Below are 21696 nucleotides of genomic sequence, written 5' to 3' on the forward strand. Positions count from 1 at the left end.
GAAAAATACCCCTATCGGAGCACAAAAAATGCGAATATGTTCCTGTTTGTGTAACAGACTGTGTAGTGTCTAGGAAGCTTGCATACTCGGTTCGCTAGACAAATAATCAAGCAAGTCGTAGTAATGAGTTTTGTTGCAATTAATCAAACGCAGTATTTAACTTTGACAACTACACAGATGTGTCGCTAGCAGAGGACGACATGTGAAATAATCAGTCGTTGCAGTGACTAACATATTCGAGCTTTTTTTTAACATGCGACTCGCCTCAGACTCCCACAGAAAGCAAAGCAACAAAGACCACACACTACCACTGCTGGATGCGTACTGACTGTGAGTATAGGAACGTTATGGCATCAAGCTGGCGGCTGTAGCATCGCGATAGACCAGAACGTGTTACTTTCTGGATAACCCTCGTAGTTTAGAAATATGGGGTCGGATCGCAGACTCTTAAAGTGATCTGGAGAGAGCTGAGCAGGATACGGCATGAGGTCCTAATTACGCTCGAGAACGCCAAGGAAACATCATTGTCAATAACACATTTATTTATTATGTAGAAATACAGGAGTGTCTTCCCAGGCGCGCGCGCCTCAGCCGGAATGCAGCGGAATGCCGACGTGCGGTCGACTGGCAGTACGGCCAACACAGTGAAGCGCCGGAAGGAAAATGTTTCGGCACGGGACGGCCGTTGAACCGCGGAATCCGGGGGCCTCCAGCTCTACGTAGCGATCTCCAAAGTGCGCTCCTGGACGTGTGCGCTGCAACAGAAAATCCCGTCACTTGTCAGATGCATTCTGTGGTTCGGTTTTTATCGGCAGAAAATTCCAAATCAACTGAAGTTTATCGGGATCTTTGTGATGTGCGCAGAAAAGGAGTAATGAGTGAATACCGAGTGAGGCAATGGTGCATTTATTTTAAAAACAGCCGTACCAGTGGTCACGGCGGTGACTGCTGTGACAGGCCTATCCCTGTGACAGACGAACTGGTCATGATAACAGACGACATTTGTGAAAATCGTCGTTTCGGTATTTCGAAACTTTCACAACATTTTCCCCAATTTTCACGGAGTTTGGTGCATGAAATTGTGGTACCGGTACCTCAAAATTTGTGCTAGGTGGATTCCCAAAATCCTAACGGAAGACCAGTGAAACACAGACTGGATAAGCACTGATCTTCCTCGAAGATAATGAGAATAATGGTAACTTATTTACTGATCGCATGGTATCTGGTCACAAGACATGGATGAAGCAAATCAACTGTGAAATAAAAAGAAACCAAGTTAAGTGCTTGAAACGCTGTCAGCAAGAAAGACCACGACTACTTCGTTTTGGATCTCTAAGGGGATGATTCTCGCTGATTTCCTTGAACGTGGCACAACAATTAACTCAGAGAGGTATTGTCAAGCACTGATAAAGTGACAAAATTAGGGCAGGGGATACAAAACAAGCGTCGGGGGATACTTAGCGCAATTTCTTTTTCTTTTTTTTTTCCAAGACAGCGCACGTCGAAACACGGCCAATTCCACTCCTAGAGGGTTTTGAATGGGAGGTGTTTGATCATCCACCACACAGCCCTGATTTACCACCGAACGACTACCTCTTCCCAGCAGTGAAGATATGACTCGCGACACAACGCTTTGATGCTGACGCCGAACTGCATGCCAGTAAAAACTGTGGTTTGCAATCGCCGGCGGAATATTTTTAGAGACACGGTATTGTAAAACTTGTGGCGCGGTATGGCAAGTGCTCCAATTCGAATGACGATTGTGTACAAAAATAGCTTAAGAGTATACATTTAAAATGTAAATAATGAAATGTGGCTTTTCCGTAGTGTTAATTTTTTATTTCAAAACATCTATCACTTTCTGCCTAGCCCTCATACGTTTCGGTACATAGGACAGTCCAAACTATGCATACGGAACTGTGTCCACAAAATTTTTCTAGGCTTACCTTTTACTTATTGTGCATGGTCTCCTTCAGAACACTTTCCTCCACAATAGATACACCACTTCCAAAGGCGTTTCCATTTCCGGAAACAGTCTTGGTACGTTCCTTAATGGTTCGCGCGGAGGGCCGTCTGCGAATTTTCTTTAATCTCGTATGTCATTTCAAATCTTCGTCGTTTCAATGGGGGGGGGGGGGGGAGGTTCAACTTTAGCAGGGGCCAGAACTAGAGAGAACAGAGGATAAGGCAACGCAGTGATTTCGTTTTTTGCGCAGCAGTCACGTACCAAAAGGGATGGATGTGCAGGTGCGTTATCTTGATGCAAGACCCATGAATTGTCTCGCCACTTTTCAGCCCGTTTCCTTCTGAAATTTTGTCGCAGGCTTCGCAACTTTTCCCGACAGTACCACCGGTTAACAGTTTGTCCCTGGGGCACGAATTCATGTTGAACTAATTCTTCAAAGTCGAAGAAAATTATCAGCGTGGCTTCCATGTTTGACCTGACTTGACGTTGTTTTTTTGTCTTGGAGAACCTTTCCCGACCCATTGTGAAGACTGAACCTTGATTTCAACATCATAACCGTAGACCCACGTCTCATCTCCAGTTGTGATTCTCTTAAGGAACATCTCGTTCTCATTTGCGGCCGGCCGCTGTGGCCGAGGGGTTCTAGGCGCATCAAACCGGGTCCGCGCTGCTGCTACGGTCGCAGGTTCGAATCATGTCTCGGGCATGGATGTGTGTGTTGTCTGTAGGTTAGTTGGGTTTAAGTAGTTCTAAGTCTAGGGGACTGATGACATCTGATGTTAAGTTCCATAGTGCTTAGAGCCATTTCAACCATCTCATTTGGGCGTTCCAAAAGCTCTTGACTCATGAGCCGTTGGACGAACGTGGCTGCAACACGATGCATTCCAAAATGATGTGCTAGGATTTCATGACATGATCCAACTGAAGTGTTACACTCTTCTGCAGCCTCTCGAACAGTCGGACTTCGAATGCTCCGCACAATTACGTTGACGTTTCTGACATGAGCATCGACGGTAGACGTCGATGGGCGTCCTGTAATTGGGTCATCTTTAACTTCCGACTTCCTATTTTTAAACCATATGAATCATTCGTAACATCGACTACGGCTTAAGCATTCATCACCGTAGGCGTTATCCGTCATTTCGTGTGTCTCTGTAAAGGTTTTCTTGAGTTTCACGCAAAATGTAATGCAGACGCTAGGTGACACAACGTTCTACTCAATACACCACTGAACAATAACTAATAGACATACAACAATCAAACTTCCGGTAGTTATACGTTAAACGCAGGCGGGAGCAGGGATGCCAACTGCATTTCGCACCAACACACCATTGGCGCGAAATTACGAATGTTCCGGCATTTACTTTTTAACAGAAGTCGTATAACAAGAATTAAACATTAACAAAAAACTACCATCCATCAAACAAAAATCTCAAATTAGTACAGCCTAAGCCATTTTAATAATCGTAATTTTCGCAATAAGCATTTCTAAATACACCGAAAAGACAGACGTAACCATCTTTGTAACGGTCTCATGTAATGTATTTTCTTTAAATGAAAAATCAATACCGAATTTATGTCTGAAATTTTACAGAGCTATGGAAATTTTGTAATTAAAAATTTCGACATGGGAAAAGTGTTTGGAATGATGAAAAATTAGATTCTAAATCGTACCGGTAAAGAACAAAACCCACAAGCTGATAATTACAGTCGTAATTTTTGCAACAACAATTTCAACCCGTCAGTACACGCAGGTGGTCTGTCAGACCAAGGAGAATATTTTTACATTAATGCAATGTCTGAACGTTGTTTCCAAGAAGCTATCTTTCAAGTACCTTTAAGTGAGTGTAATAGGAATCGTTTGGTATGGTATATCTGCTATTTCAACAATAGCACTTTCGGTTAGCTCACAACAAAGAAGCCTAGGGTCTGACAGGCCAGCCGCGGGCACTGGTGTCAGTTTATTGTTAGCTCCGCCAAGGTTATCCACGCGCGCACATACACTCCTGGAAATTGAAATAAGAACACCGTGAATTCATTGTCCCAGGAAGGGGAAACTTTATTGACACATTCCTGGGGTCAGATACATCACATGATCACACTGACAGAACCACAGGCACATAGACACAGGCAACAGAGCATGCACAATGTCGGCACTAGTACAGTGTATATCCACCTTTCGCAGCAATGCAGGCTACTATTCTCCCATGGAGACGATCGTAGAGATGCTGGATGTAGTCCTGTGGAACGGCTTGCCATGCCATTTCCACCTGGCGCCTCAGTTGGACCAGCGTTCGTGCTGGACGTGCAGACCGCGTGAGACGACGCTTCATCCAGTCCCAAACATGCTCAATGGGGGACAGATCCGGAGATCTTGCTGGCCAGGGTAGTTGACTTACACCTTCTAGAGCACGTTGGGTGGCACGGGATACATGCGGACGTGCATTGTCCTGTTGGAACAGCAAGTTCCCTTGTCGGTCTAGGAATGGTAGAACGATGGGTTCGATGACGGTTTGGATGTACCGTGCACTATTCAGTGTCCCCTCGACGATCACCAGTGGTGTACGGCCAGTGTAGGAGATTGCTCCCCACACCATGATGCCGGGTGTTGGCCCTGTGTGCCTCTGTCGTATGCAGTCCTGATTGTGGCGCTCACCTGCACGGCGCGAAACACGCATACGACCATCATTGGCACCAAGGCAGAAGCGACTCTCATCGCTGAAGACGACACGTCTCCATTCGTCCCTCCATTCACGCCTGTCGCGACACCCCTGGATGCGGGCTGCACGATGTTGGGGCGTGAGCGGAAGACGGCCTAACGGTGTGCGGGACCGTAGCCCAGCTTCATGGAGACGGTTGCGAATGGTCCTCGCCGATACCCCAGGAGCAACAGTGTCCCTAATTTGCTGGGAAGTGGCGGTGCGGTCCCCAACGGCACTGCGTAGGATCCTACGGTCTTGGCGTGCATCCGTGCGTCGCTGCGGTCCGGCCCCAGGTCGACGGGCACGTGCACCTTCCGCCGACCACTGGCGATAACATCGATGTACTGTGGAGACCTCACGCCCCACGTGTTGAGCAATTCGGCGGTACGTCCACCCGGCCTCCCGCATGCCCACTATACGCCCTCGCTCAAAGTCCGTCAACTGCACATACAGTTCACGTCCACACTGTCGCGGCATGCTACCAGTGTTAAAGACTGCGATGGAGCTCCGTATGCCACGGCAAACTGGCTGACACTGACGGCGGCGGTGCACAAATGCTGCGCAGCTAGCGCCATTCGACGGCCAACACCGCGGTTCCTGGTGTGTCCGCTGTGCAGTGCGTGTGATCATTGCTTGTACAGCCCTCTCGCTGTGTCCGGAGCAAGTATGGTGGGTCTGACACACCGGTGTCAATGTGTTCTTTTTTCCATTTCCAGGAGTGTATTTGCGGTATCTGCTAAGTTTAGTGGTAGAAGAGATTTTTTTCGTGCTTTGTACCTTATTTTAGTATGTTATAAGTGTTGTAACTGCATCACGGCTTATTCTTACGAGGCACAGGAGGAGAGAATTAGGAACTTGATTGAAGGAGTAATGGCTGAAAGTGACGCTGGTGATTGTGAAGATGGAGAAATCGACTTGGAAGAAATCCAGGACCCAGAGGGGAAAAGTGATTCCGGCACCGAACAAAAAACCTCGAGTGATGAATCAGAAGACAGTGATGTGTTTGTCGTTAAAGACGGAACAGTATGGAACTCGCGTGCTCCGCCAAAGAACTACCGCACTCGTTGTCATAACATCATAACTCATTTACCAGTTGTGAAAAGTGCTGCGAAACGTGCTACAAATCCTCTACAGTGCCGGGAACTGTTTTCTGATGAAAACATTATACACATACTCGTTGACTGCACATTCAGAGTATCCAGGGAAGTTTTCAAGGGAAAGAGATGCACAACAAACTAATAAACCTGAAATAAAGGCCTTATTGGGATTATTGTACTATGCTGGTGTAATACGCGCCCCTCGACTAAGTCTTACAAGATTTGTGGCGAACAGATGGCACAGGAGTTGAAATATTTAATCTCACAATGGGCATGAACAGATTTCGTTTTCTCCTTCGATGCCTCAGATTCGATGATAAACAAACGAGAATGGAAAGGGAGAAAACAGATCACATGGCGGCGATAAGACAGGTGTTCAGTCTAATTGTTGAAAACTTTCAGAAGGCTTGTACAGTTTCTGAATACGTGACAGTTGATAAAAAGCTAGAAGCATTCCGTGGAAGATGTGGATTCCGACAGTACATGCCAAATAAGCCAAACAAGTATGGAGTAAAGACTTTTGCAGCAGTGGATGCCAGAATGTTTTATACACTCAACGTGGAGGTGTATGTTGTGCAACAGCCTGAAGGCTCTTACAGACAGGACAACAGACCAGTAGAACTTGTTCAGAGACTTTGCCAACCTATCCTGAATACAGGCCACGACATAACTTGCGACAATTATTTTGCAAGTTACGAGCTTGCAAACACATTGATTAATAAGAAGACGACCAACGTTGGTACCCTGAGGAAGAACAAGAGACAAGTCCCATGAGAATTTATTAACACTAAAAACCGACAAGAAAAGTCTTCTATGTTTGGGTTTCAGGAAAATTGCTCCTTAGTCTCTTATGTGCCGAAACGAAATAGAGTGGTATTACTACTGTGAAAGATGCACCACACTGGAAATATTGACGAAAATACAGGGAATGATAAAAAACCAGAAATTATCACTTTCTATAACCTTACTAAGGGTGGAGTTGACGTTGTAGACCGAATGAGTGCAAAATATAATGTAGCTAGAAACACAAGAAGATGGCCAATGGTTTTTTTTTTTTTTTTTTTTTTTTTGTAGCATCATGAACACAGCTGCGATAAATGCTGCTATTATTTTCAACTCAAATCAGAAAGAACAACTGAGGAGAAGAGTTTTTGAGGCAGCTTTCTTTTGCGCTTCTGCATGATCATCTTCAGCAAAGAGTAATGTCAAAAATATTGCCAAGGAAGATAACTGAGAGAATTGGAGAGCTTTGCAGTGTGAAAATTTCTGAATTGGAATCAACTGCGACTTCACGAGGACAGTGTGTGGACTGCAAAAGCAAAAACAGAAAACCAAGATATATTTGTAAGAACACTGTATCGACAAAATACCTGATTGAATAAATACATTATTTTGATAACAGCAAAATTTTATGTATATCCGTTCGTGTAAATATTTTTGACCAAAATCTTAAATTTATCTTTTAAATATATTTACTAAACTGATTTTTAATGATATTACTTCATTTAATAATGCTTCCCTCCATAATATACATCTAAATGCAAATTCAGAAAGATAGAAACTGCTGCGTGTACTGCCGTCCTGTTTCGAGGTTCGTGCACCGCTGGGTTAAGTGCGCCAACAACTTTCTCAGAGTAATGTAGTTTTTTTGAACGAAAGATCAAATTTTACAGTTCCATGGAAGTTTTGTACTTAGATATTTCGACAGTATAAAAGTGTTTGAAATTATGAAAAATTATATTCTTAATGGTATTGGTAATGAATATGATCAGGTAATGAAAGATGAAAGTGGAAGAAACGTATTCTGTTTCCAAATCGCAAAAACATTCTTCACTTATATTAACTTTATCACAGACGTGGCATCTGAATATATATTTTAAGAGACTAAAGCCAGGTTCAGACACGCAACAGAAGTGTCGCTTTAGCTAGTGGCAAACTGCAGTTGCAATGTACACTCCTGGAAATGGAAAAAAGAACACATTGACACCGGTGTGTCAGACCCACCATACTTGCTCCGGACACTGCGAGAGGGCTGTACAAGCAATGATCACACGCACTGCACAGCGGACACACCAGGAACCGCGGTGTTGGCCGTCGAATGGCGCTAGCTGCGCAGCATTTGTGCACCGCCGCCGTCAGTGTCAGCCAGTTTGCCGTGGCATACGGAGCTCCATCGCAGTCTTTAACACTGGTAGCATGCCGCGACAGCGTGGACGTGAACCGTATGTGCAGTTGACGGACTTTGAGCGAGGGCGTATAGTGGGCATGCGGGAGGCCGGGTGGACGTACCGCCGAATTGCTCAACACGTGGGGCGTGAGGTCTCCACAGTACATCGACGTTGTCGCCAGTGGTCGGCGGAAGGTGCACGTGCCCGTCGACCTGGGACCGGACCGCAGCGACGCACGGATGCACGCCAAGACCGTAGGATCCTACGCAGTGCCGTAGGGGACCGCACCGCCACTTCCCAGCAAATTAGGGACACTGTTGCTCCTGGGGTATCGGCGAGGACCATTCGCAACCGTCTCCATGAAGCTGGGCTACGGTCCCGCACACCGTTAGGCCGTCTTCCGCTCACGCCCCAACATCGTGCAGCCCGCCTCCAGTGGTGTCGCGACAGGCGTGAATGGAGGGACGAATGGAGACGTGTCGTCTTCAGCGATGAGAGTCGCTTCTGCCTTGGTGCCAATGATGGTCGTATGCGTGTTTCGCGCCGTGCAGGTGAGCGCCACAATCAGGACTGCATACGACAGAGGCACACAGGGCCAACACCCGGCATCATGGTGTGGGGAGCGATCTCCTACATTGGCCGTACACCACTGGTGATCGTCGAGGGGACACTGAATAGTGCACGGTACATCCAAACCGTCATCGAACCCATCGTTCTACCATTCCTAGACCGGCAAGGGAACTTGCTGTTCCAACAGGACAATGCACGTCCGCATGTATCCCGTGCTACCCAACGTGCTCTAGAAGGTGTAAGTCAACTACCCTGGCCAGCAAGATCTCCGGATCTGTCCCCCATTGAGCATGTTTGGGACTGGATGAAGCGTCGTCTCACGCGGTCTGCACGTCCAGCACGAACGCTGGTCCAACTGAGGCGCCAGGTGGAAATGGCATGGCAAGCCGTTCCACAGGACTACATCCAGCATCTCTACGATCGTCTCCATGGGAGAATAGGAGCCTGAATTGCTGCGAAAGGTGGATATACACTGTACTAGTGCCGACATTGTGCATGCTCTGTTGCCTGTGTCTATGTGCCTGTGGTTCTGTCAGTGTGATCATGTGATGTATCTGACCCCAGGAATGTGTCAATAAAGTTTCCCCTTCCTGGGACAATGAATTCACGGTGTTCTTATTTCAATTTCCAGGAGTGTAGTTGCATGTCTATGAAGAGACACAACTTTTGTCATCCCACAAAAAGTTCCAACTTGGTTGAACTTTCTTGCGCCACTTTCGTTCCGTCGCTGCTACCTGGTGACTGTAATTCAAAACACGACCATTCTGCCGAAATTATTGTGCTGCTATACTCCATTCGATTTCAGTGTGTTTCCATTTTACTACTGAAATAAAATGAAAACAGTAGTCGTCAGGCACTCTTTCACAGCTTCTGGGACTACAAGAACAGCAACCTATGTTTGGTTTTGTGCAGCTGTGTGTGTGTGTGTGGGGGGGGGGGGAGGGGGGGGGGGACCCAGGACGTTTCCCCACAAACTCAAAGGAGTTTTTAATGATTAAATAAAAAAAACTTAATATGTGTAAGCAAAATAAGCATTGTATAAATTGTGGATTATATGAAGGAAATAGTTCCCTAGTGAGATGTGGTAGCTGTTAAACTAAAAATTATTTACTCGAAATGCTTACATCAACGAAAACAATAAGATTCCAAAATCTTTGAAGAATGGCTTGCCTGCAGATGATATTCACATGCCAGCTATTGGCTATTTTGCCATTGCAAACAGCATTTTCGTCTGCGAGTGTTATTTCTTTTATAAATGTGTTTGTGGCCCCCGATTTAGCGATGTGCAAAATCTATTTTCGTATATAACATATGGGTCTCGTCTTCCTTATATTTTACTCTTGACACAGCTCTAAAGTTATAACCTGCACTATAACATTCATTTCCGCCCAAATGATTTCAGACCGAGCGAGGTGGCGCAGTGGTTAGCACACTGGACTCGCATTCGGGAGGACGACGGTTCAATCCCGTCTCCAACCATCCTGATTTAGGTTTTCCGTGATTTCCCTAAATCGTTTCAGGCAAATGCCGGGATAGTTATCAACAAAACCGGTCAACTATCGACTCGAAAGACTTACTCTGAAGAAGTACTGGCAACTGATTTGTGATTGTTGATAAGCTCCGGCAGCAGAGCAAAAATGTTCTAAGTAACTAAGTTGCAGTAGGCGAAAAATGAACATTCACAGGGTCATATGGATTCAGCATGCATATAAGTACCGTAGTAACATGGAAGCAAATCGAACATACGAATTTAAAGCTTTTGAACTTTATTTCCATGCTTGCACCACATTCGTCAGAGTATGGTATAATAGAAATTGTTCCGCTTCGGCTTAAACTGTGTCTGTTGATACGATTGATGTAGGCTGCTGGAGTGCAGTGGTAAATTTTGATTCTCACACAAATTATGCAGTTTTTGTGTATTTTTTGGTTGACGTGTTCTGTACATGGTCTATATTTCATGAGTACTAGGAATAGCGATGGAGATCTGTGTGTTGAAATTTTAAATGTAGCCGTGTGAAACGAATTAAATGATCTATGATGCTTGTTACTTTGTAACCAACTGTAGGCGTCTCTGAGGGAGCAGTTTAAATACTTCAGGTGTCATGCTGTTTCATGTCTTTTGAATGAAAGCATTATCATGGCTTTCCCCATAAAATTGGACCGTAGGTCAATATCGACATAAGTGATTGACTTCACTCACCTCCATTCATCTTCCACAGCGTTAAGCTAGTTGATGTGCGATATCTACATAATATAAATAAAGGTACAGAGAAAGGATAGAGAGACACCAGTGCACAATCCAAGAGAATAGGATACCAAAGGTGAAGGAATGAGAGTGGGAAGGAAGAAGATTAAGGATGAAGAGGTTCTGGGGCGAGAAGGAAAAATATGTTCATGTGATCCTGAGGCTGTAATGGAAGTAGTAGTAGTAGTGTTGTGGACTGGCAAGACAGCCAATCCACTCTGACAGGTAGCCGAAAGGCACGTGTTTAAGCTCACGCAGGCTGGCGTGAGGTCTGGAACAGTTAAAGGAGTTGTGTCTAGTAAAAAAAGTACGTAGCTTCTGGAATACTTAACTTTAATCCATAATTGGTAAACATCGGTCTGACGGTACATGCATCACAAGATAAATAGCAATTGATAATGGCGCCTTGCTAGGTCGTAGCAAATGATGTAGCTGAAGGCTATGCTAACTATCGTCTCGGCAAATGAGAGCGTAATTTGTCAGTGAACCATCGCTAGCAAAGTCGGCTGTACAACTGGGGCGAGTGCTAGGACGTCTCTCTAGACCTGCCGTGTGGCGGCGCTCTGTCTGCAATCACTGATAGTGGCGACACGTGGGTCCGACGTATACTAACGGACCGCGGCCGATTTAAAGGCTACCACCTACCAAGTGTGGTGTCTGGCGGTGACACCACAACTAGTAGTAGTAGTAGTAGTAGTATAAGAAGAAGGCTCATATGGCTATTGGCCTACAAACTAAGTCCAACGTAATATCAGTGTCATCCTGTCCCTTACTCTTGCCAGTGTTCTCCACATGTTCCTCTCCTTGCTGATTGTATGAACAATGTTCTCATTTCTTACCTTATTAGTCCACCAAATTTTCGACAGCCTCCTATAAATCACTTCTCAAATACTTTGATAATTTTTTCCTGGTTTTTGCGTGTTCCATGACTCACTTCCATGCAATGCTGTATTCTTGCTCAGATTAAGGCTGATATTTGGTTACGAGTAGACTCCTTTTGGTCAGGAATGTTGTCTTTGTTTCTGGTAGTCTGCTTTTTATGTCCTTACATCATTCACCATGTGTTATTTTGCTTCCCAAGGTAAGAGAATTCTTCCACTTCATCTACTTTGCAATCACCTTTATGAAGGTAAGTTTATTGCTATTCTCATTTCAGCTACTTCTCATTACTTTCATCTTTCTTTGGTCTACCCTTTGTCCATATTCTGTACTCATTATAAGTTCATTGCATTCAGCAGGTCCTGTAATTCTTTCTTACTTTTGCTGAGGATAGCAAAATCATCAGCAAATTTTGTCATTGATATCCTTACACCCTGAATTTTAATTCCACTCTGTTCCTGTCATTGCTTCTTTTATATATAGATCAAATAGTAGTGGTGGAAGACTTCATCCCTGTCCCACACCCTTTTTAATCTGAGCATTTCATTCTTGGTCGTGCATTTTTATTTTTTTAATGCATTGCATGTTATGCATCTTGTCCTGCAGCTTACACTGACTTTCCTGAGAATTCCAGACACCCTGCACCATTTTACATTATTCAATGCTTTTTTTAGGTTGAAAAAATCTATGAACATGCCTTGATATTTCTTCAGTCTTGCTTCCATATCAAGTGCATGCAATGTGAGAACTGGCTCTCTAGTGCCTTCACCTTTCATACAGCCAAACTAATCATCATCCAACAGTTCCTCAATTTTCTTTTCCATTCTCTTGTATATTATTCTTCAGAGCAACTTTTATGTGTGAGCTACTACACTACTTGTACTATAGTTTTCACACTTAACTTCACTTGCTAACTTTGAGATTGTGTGGATGATATTTTTTGGTGGGACAACCTCAAAACAGTCCCTGTTTTAATCATGCTCCCTGCAGACAAAGGATCCACCACTGTCATGATGAATTGCAGAGACTACTTGACCAGAAGGCTTCTGCCTACTCTCGTACTTCTTACGACCTCTGTCACAGTGATTTCATCCCAGAATTTCAACATAACCTCCAATCCCTACTGAAATCCTTAGGCATCATCCCAAAATCTCTCCCCAGAGTTCATCTCCCTCCTCACTTCAGCAATCCTCCTCACACCCACTTTCTATATACTTCCCAAAATGCCAAAAATCCTGGGTACACCGAGTAGCTAGTTATTGTGCTTGTTCATCAACACCTCCAAACCAATTGTCTGAAGCCTAATTTCTCATATCAAAGATACGAAACACTTCCTTTACAGACTCTTGACCATTCCCACCCCATTCTCTCATTTTCATGGCCTTGCCAGCTCTCCTAATCTCCTTCCAACTCCACACCCAGTTCCTCATTCCGAACTATATCCTCGTACACTTCTGCATAGGGCAGGGCATGTAAAAATAATCTGCAACACAGCTATTGGCACCTGCATGACACCCTCCTTTGCCAACCTGTTTATGGAAAATCTAGACGAAGCCTTCCTAGCCTACCAAAACCTAAACCCCTTGTCTGGTTAAGGTTCAGTGATGATATATTCATGATCTGAACTCAGGATCAAGACACCCTGACCTCATTCCTCCACAACTACAACACCTTCTCTCCCATCGACTTCACTTGGTCATCCTCAATCCACTGTGCCACCTTTCTGGACATTGACCTCTTATCTCTGTGATGGTTCCATCCACACCTCTGTTTATATTAGTGCAACTAACCACCAAGAGTACATGCATTTAGACAGCTGTGATCTCTCCCACACAAAAAAATCACTCCCAGACAGGCTGGCCAACCTTGGACAGTAAATATACAGTGACGAGAACTGCCTTTCTGAGTATGCTGAAGCTCTTACAAGGGCCTTCACAGACTGTCCTTACCACCCAGACTTAGTTCTGCAAACAGATTTCTTGTGCCATATCCTTACATGTTTCGAATCCACTAAATGCCCCCCCCCCCCCTCTGCCCCCAAGAATGAGCTGCAAAGGAGTGCCCCCCTTGTCATCCATAATCATCCCAGACTGGAGCAACTGAACCATATCCTTCATCATATCATCATGCCCAGAAATGAGGGACACCCAACCCAAGAATCACCCCTCCCTTAAGTGGAATTCTGTCACCCACTCAACTTACTCAACGCCCTGGTCTATCTCTAGGCCAGTCCCACTCCCAACCCTTTGCCTATGGGGTCACATCCCAGTGGAAGACTCAGGTGCAAAACCTGCCTAATTCAACAACCCTGCACACCCTATACCAGTCCTGCCACAGTATTATCCTATTCCATCTGAGTGGGGCCACCTGGAAAAGCAGCCATGTGGTAGGACAGCTCTGCTGCAATTACTGCTTATAATTTTATATGGGCATTACCATCAACCAGCTGTCCACCAGAATGAATAGCCACCACCAAACTGTGACCAAGAACAAAGTTGACCACCCAGTGTCACAACATACTGCTGAACACAACAAGTTCGAGTTCAGTTGCTGCTTCACAACCTATGGTGTTTGGAGCCTCTTTAGCATCAGCATTTTTAAACTAAATAGACAGCAGTTATCCTTGCCACAAATCCTTCACCCCTGTAGTTCTCCTGGCTACAGTCTCTGCTAACCCTCTGCACCGCACCCTCTACACAACATTTTCCCCCTTCCTCTGTCCTGTCACACCCTCCCAATCCATGCTTCCATATCATCTCCATCAAGCACCACACCTCATTGGCCGTGGTACCTATGTATTGCACACCAAGCCCATAAACCTGCCACTCCTGCTTCCTGCACATTTGTTCCCTCCCTTCAGGATGCTAGATACCTGTCCCAAATCTGCCCTCCTGCTTCTAATCCTGTTCTCCCTCTACTTACCTACACAACCCCCACCCCAGTCCATGCACAGTTGTGTGTATGGGGTGGGGATGGGGGTGTGTGCGCATCCCTGTGCCTGACAATGGCTCAATATTTCTTCTGTTCAAAGAGTTGTCTCCATTACTCGTAAATGATTCGTATCTGTATATTCTGCTATCACTTTCGTACATGTATAACAAATATACACTGATATTTGAACAGTATCATTTCCTAACTAAAATTTTCTCTGACCAGAAACTAGTCAATACTGGTGACTCATAGAGATTCCTCTGCTCCCAGCACCCCTGCAAGGAGTGCCAAGTTGTACTGTGGGCATGCTACATCATTCTTGTCTACTGTATAAGTTAAATCAGTTTCTCTTGCATAATTTTCTCTTGAGCTTTAGATATACCGGGGGAACACTGACTGACCTGATGGTATTTGCACCATCTCTCCTACCATTTTGTATATGGAGATTACATTAGATGTTTTCAATGACTCTGGGAAGTTCCCAGTTTGCAAATAATCAACTGTTTATTTAAAGGAATTGTATTATTATGGACAAATTTCTTCAAAATTATGATAAACTAGTTTTCTTATTGCTTTCACAACTCCACCTCCGGTGTCAGAGCTAATAAATCTTGTCTTGGAACAAGAGTTAGTTTTATACTTCATAGATGCAGATTTCATTTTAAAAGTCATTGTTAGCATATTTTCTGCATTACCAACAAAGAAGTCATTAAACAGCATAGCTGCTGCTGAAGGATTACTGACCTCATTGTTGTTTAATGTAATTGTAAAATTTTCACTGTGTTGCTATTTTCCCCATTTTGTGTTTTTATATGCTTCCACATGACTTTTATATTGTTTGATGGGCTATTTATGTAGTCGTTTTTTATCAGACGTAATCTTGTTTAGTAAGTGCATTTCATAGCAAGAATGCAGCTCTGGTGATGATGATATATGATAATCAAAGCCATGGTGAAGGATGTGGTTCAGTTGCTCCAGTCTGATCTGATTCTGGGTGATAAGGGGGGATTGGTCAATTTAGAAAAGTAGTACAGAAGTTTATATTTTCCTTTTAGGATGGCCTTACCCCTGATGTGAACTTGTAATTAGAACAAGCAATATTAGTAACAATACTCTTGTTATGGAAAATAACAATTCAAAATAAATATCATAAAGTCTCTAATAAACAGTAATTTTCTTCGTTTACACGTATGCTCCGGGAATGTTTTTTTTTATTGTTCTCTGTACAGATGGCTAGTAAAACAGTAAATATTTGCCTCATTGAAAAGCTTGCAAGTGGTTTTGGTGGTGGTGGTGGTGGTGTAGTTCATATTTATACTGAGCTTTAGTATTTGTGCAAGGAGGCACTGAATCCTAAACCACTTAACTGCAATGTTGTGTTGTAGTTATCTTCACTCACAGCTTATGATACAAGCTTGTACTTGAAGTGGACATCATTTTAATGGAAATCATTACTTTGTTGTGCAAATTATATATTTTCATGAGACCTCCCTGCTCACACTTTTAGTGAGAAAACTCTGTTAAATTCTATACATTTCACACTTCCATTTTGTTATTTATTGTAAAAGAGCTCTAGTGTACTGCATGAATGGCTTTAAGTTACCCCCTAGAGAGCAATAGTGGCAGCTATCAGAATTACTTCAGTATGTTTTATTACCACTTGTTCAGATACTTTTTGAACATGTCATGTTCAATAAAAACTGCTATTTTTCCATGACTGGTATGAGCTGTAGAATTGCGATCACGCATGTATCAATGACAAAAGCTGTGTTATGACTGTTTTAAGCCAGTTGTGTAAAATACAATGTACTGTTATATAATGCAGTTCATTTTTAGTAGAATTTCCTTAGCCAAGACTGAACATTGTCCTGATGTATTGAAACATGAAAAGCTTCAGCATAAAAGATGGAGTGTATCTTGTGACGATAAATGACTTGATTCTCATTGTGTTTAATAGTAATCCTACCTTGTTTTGCAGAACTGCTTTCATCACATTTTGAATTACTTTTTACAATTTTTGTTGCAGCATGGAAACGTCATAGAATTGTCCCAAGTTAGTGACATTAGAGTTGGTGGCCTTCCAAAGGTTTGTAAAACATGAGTAACATTTAGAAACCACAGTTTAATCTGAAAATTCTAATTGTATGTAGTAGCCTTGTACTCAAATAGCTAAAGAGGCTACAGCTAAGTGAAACAGGACCAATATCAGCCTCTTACTGCTAAAAAGGAATTTTAAGCTTTCACAAAAACTTTTTCATATCCTTTCTCTGTTCAAAATAGGTGCAATTTTGTTTGGAAATTAATGGACCTATTGACTGCTCCTTGCATTTAAAAAAATAAGTGGATTGTCCTTTGAGGATATGAGAGACAAGAGTTTTGAACAGTGGAAGCTCTAGGTTGGAGTATCAACAATATAAGGAAAAGGTAGATTGCTACTCACCGTAGAGAGACTGTTGACTTGCAGACAGGGGCAATGAAAAGACACTTACACGTTATCTTTTGGCCAAAGCCTTCTTCAGAAAAGGAAGAGCACACACACACACACACACACACACACACACACACACACACACACACACAGAGAGAGAGAGAGAGAGAGAGAGAGAGAGAGAGTCATTCACATAAACAAGCACACCTCACGCGCACGTGACTACCATCACTGAACTCAAGCTGGAAGTCAATATTCTGGGCTAAGCCGCTGGTGATGTCAGTCACGTGTGCATGAGGTGTGCTTGCTTCGCATTTGCGCATGCGCGCGCACGTGTGTGTGTGTGTGTGTGTGTGTGTGTGTGTGTGTGTGTGTGTGTGTGTGTGTTTCCTTTTCTGAAGAAGGCTTTGGCTGAAAGCTAATTTGTAACAGTGTTTTTGTTGCGTCTGCCTGCAACTCAACATGTGATCTTTCCATTGAGTAGCAATCTATCTTTTCCTTACATTGTAGACATTGGTTTTGGTTGGTCTGTATTTCTGCAACTGTATTATCAGTTTTACTTTCAGCTTGGATATAATTTGACTGTATGTCAGTGTTCTGTGTTCACCATATGCTGCTCCAGATTCAGGGTCTCATTAATAGCCATTGTATGGCTGAAACTGATTGTATTTAAATGCCTTTTACTGCTATTGTGTCTAAAAGAAATAAAAATGATTTTGTGCTTGTGTATCATTGCTTACAATTTCTTTGTTTCTGAGTCACTTCCTTAATATGAAGTAACAAACTCATCTCCAGTATTCTTATCATCTTGTCTTACCATCCTTATACCCAAGTCTGACTGATGTAAAACAGTATAGATGTAAAGGAATTTCTTTACATGTTTCCAAAAGCAAAGATTGATTTCTTACATATCTATATGTTGTTTTCTATGATGGCATTAAATCTGTTTACAGATATGTTTTTACATAAATTTTTAAACAACTTTACCTGCTCTATAATTTTTACACTTGCCACTCTTTTTCAGTCCTTCATGATTATTTTGCTAATAAACCACTAACCCTTGTTTTTGGATGACTTATTGATATTTTTCATGATATATATTTCCAGTGTACTATTAAGCTGTATTACTAAGTCATGGAAGAAATTAAGTTGTCTTCAGAAAGGAGAAAATCTGTATAAAACAGCTGTGTAACCTTAAATGCATTTAATCACATGAGCATTAAGAAGTTAGAATACTGTTCTCATTCTTGGTGTCTTCAAAGAGATATGTGATTTAACTGACTGGCAACCATTATTCAGCATCTTGGAGGATTTGGTATTTGACAGTGAAACAAAAATCATTCAACAGATCCTGACAAACACCATCTCAGGGGTAAAGTTACTCACAGTTGTCTGTAACACAATGATCAGACATTTGGATGAGCTGTCCTAGTCCTCTTCTGTATTGTTTTGGAGAATGGTGCAACAATCTGGGAAACAGCTCTGGAAGTTGAGGGATTAAGAGAGATACACCTTTGATAGAAAGGAAGGACCTAGATGCTAAGGTTTTAGCCCTTACTGATGGTATTGTGCTATTAGTTCAAAATGAGGATGTTAAAATCTGCTGGACAATTTGCATAGCTTTGCTGAGAAAAAATGGCCTGAAAGTGCCTTATGAAAAGACTGACTCCATAGAACATAAACTTCAGAGAATTATGTTTAGCAACAATGCAAAGGAAAGATAAGCACGTGGAAAGGTTCGGATATCTGTAAAAATTGATCCAATTTAATGGGCTAGATAGACAGAGCCAGAGTCAGTAATTAGATCTGGCATACAAACTAATCCAGAATGCTGTACCTCTTCAGGGCTGCCAGAATTTTTTGATGATGAGTTGAATGGAATGGATAGTGTCTTGAAAATATGTTTTATGTTGAACATCTACAGAAGTGAAACAAGGTTGATGGAGTGTAGTCCAAATTATATTAGAAGATGCTGAGGGAATAACATTAGAAAATGAGACATTAAAAGTAATTAACATGTTTTGTTATTTGGGTAGCAAAATAACCAAGGATGACCAGAGTGAAGAGGATATAAAATGCAGAATGGCAGTTGCAAGAAAAGTGTTTCTGAAACAAATTAAATTTGTTTACACCAAATATAATGTAAACTCTTATGACATATTTTCTGAAAGTCTGGATTGTAGCCTTATGTGAGTAATAAAGAGCACAGACAAGAGGAGAAATGAAGCTTGTAAACTATGGTGTTACTAAAGAATGCTGAAGAGTAAATAGTTAAATCAAACTTTATGAAGAAGTATTGGTGCTTTTCGCCTAATATAAATTTCAGAATGAGATATTCACTATGCAGCGGAGTGTGCGCTGATATGAAACTTCTTGGCAGATTAAAACAGTGTACAGGACCGAGACTCAAACTCTGGACCTTTGCCTTTCACAGGCAAGTGGTCTACCAACTGAGCTACCCAAGCATGACTCATGACCTGTCCTCACAGCTTTAATTCCGCCAGTACCTCATCTCCTACCTTCCAGACTTCACTGAAGCTCTTCTGCGAACCTTGCATAACTAGCACTCCTGAATGGAAGGTTTGCAGAAGAGCTTCTGTGAAGTTTGGAAGGTAGGAGATGAGATACTGGCAGAATTAAAGCTGTGAGATACTGGCAGAATTAAAGCTGTGAGGCCGGGTTGTGAGTCGTGCTTGGGTATTTCAGTCGGTAGAGCACTTGCCCGTGAAAGGCAAAGGTCCCCAGTTCTAGTCTCGGTCCAGCACACTGTTTTAATCTGCCAGGAACTTTAATATAAATTTCACTTGCCCCCTTAGATACATTTCCTCAGGGAAAGATGATTAGATATGTTCGTGTTCTTATGACTACACACACATGTATATAGATACAGACCTATGTAAGGACAGACATATATTTAATCAGAAAAATGTAAAGAAATGGCAGTGGTGCAATAATTAATTGTTTTTTATCTTGAGAAATGTTTAGTGCTGCAAGTCCAAGTGATACCAGGTCACAGACACCAGCAGAGTCCTTGGAAATATGTATGCAGATGACACTTCTGGATATAAGCAAAATCAGATGTAAAATGCAACCACTGCTTATGTTGTTAGTGAATATAACAAAATGCATGTTGGTAATAAATAAACCTTTTCACTTCTGGTAATAGATTAGTAATAATCATCTTTTTAGTAATTGCAAGAATTATTATTATTATTATTATTGTTATTATTATTATTATTATTATTTATATTATTACTGCCCAGGGTTGAGCATAATGTGTAGGCAGGCAGCAGAGGAAGGTGAAGGGACATTTGGCCTGATACCCACAGAGCCTCTACAGAATGATATGAACTCTCATCTATATGCTTTCCTTGGCTACCAAACAATGTGCGTTCTTGTTTCGGACAAGTCTTGACTTATGTCAGTAGTGCTGCAGTAGTAGTTGAAAATGGCAGTTATTATTCTTTCTTCTGCTGATTTCCAGATTTAGTCTGTGACAGAGATTCTCAATGTTCAAAGCATTAGTGCCAATCAAAATTCAACATTAGCTGTGTCAGGTGTGTCAGCTGAAGGCTACAAGCAAACAGATTGTGCTTCATTTGTGTAGGCAATTTTATGTAGGTCTATGACTGTCCCTATCAAAGAGGCCCATAGAAAAATATGCCTCATCAGTGACGACTTGTGAAGTTGGTGCAGCAGTGCGTGATGGAGAACATTTGCTCCGTGGTTATGGATATCAGCAGCCATTTTTCACAGATACTGCAATTGCTGTGGTATGAATAGTTGCTAAGCATCTTTTGCTCAAGGTGTTTGCCAGGTAGATGCTGAAAAACACGATACCTGAGTACAAAATGAATTGCTTAGGAGCAGCATTGACATTTTTTGCAACAGTACCATGATGACAGTGACAAGTTTCTCAACAGGGAGCTGTTTGATCATTGGCTGTACAGTTCTGATGTTACTCCCAGCAATTTCTGTCTTTCCTTGCACCTCAAGAAATTCCTGTCCTTTGGACACCACTTTCATAATGACAAAAACTGAATACAACTGTCGCACACTGGTTCCATTCCCACGAGCCAGATTTATACGACACAGGAATACAAACATTATGGTGAAGAATATTTCAGTCATTGCTGCATTTATTGTCAGTAAAGTTTTCCATGTAACTAGGTTTTTTTTTTTTTTTTGAAAAAAGACAAAGTACCCAGTGAAACTCAATTTCTGGATGACCATGACCCTTGTAGACTGCTGGGAGTAGTGGAGTAGTGGGTTTAGAGAACTTGGACAATGTTTTCTGTGGAGTGTGCCAAGCTATCCTTTGTCCTTGTCTCGTTAAAAGAGAGAGAGAGAGAGAGACTAAATCAAGCAAGAAGAGATGCAAATGGTCTGCAGCAGGTCTCACACAAGCACAGATGAATGTTCCCCCAACACATTACACTGCCCCCACTGAAGTACATCCAGACATGCCATCGACCTGGAGTAACAAAATATGTAATTCATCCAACCAGCCTACATTAATCCACAGTACAGCATCCATGCCCACATGTCCACTGCAGTCATAAATAACAATGTCAGTTGGTTAACATGGGAATGCTTAGAGGTATGTCTGCTGCAGTGCCCCATGTTCAACAGTGTATACTGCATTGTGTACTTCAAAACACTTGTGCCTGCACTAGCATTGTATGCTGTCATCAGATCTGCCACAGATCG

General features: G+C 42.6%; 1 protein-coding gene across 1 annotated transcript in view; it reads left to right on the top strand.

Annotated features, from left to right (window-relative positions):
* LOC124804976 (1-phosphatidylinositol 4,5-bisphosphate phosphodiesterase-like) overlaps positions 1-21696 on the top strand; it is a 543720-nt gene that overhangs the window by 131322 nt on the left and 390702 nt on the right. The window contains exon 3 of the mRNA XM_047265367.1: positions 16585-16644. Within this exon, the coding sequence (XP_047121323.1) occupies positions 16585-16644 (60 nt within the window). The remainder of the gene's footprint in view (positions 1-16584; positions 16645-21696) is intronic.

Source organism: Schistocerca piceifrons, chromosome 7, assembly GCF_021461385.2.
Source record: "Schistocerca piceifrons isolate TAMUIC-IGC-003096 chromosome 7, iqSchPice1.1, whole genome shotgun sequence".
NCBI classification, from domain to species: Eukaryota; Metazoa; Arthropoda; class Insecta; order Orthoptera; family Acrididae; genus Schistocerca; species Schistocerca piceifrons.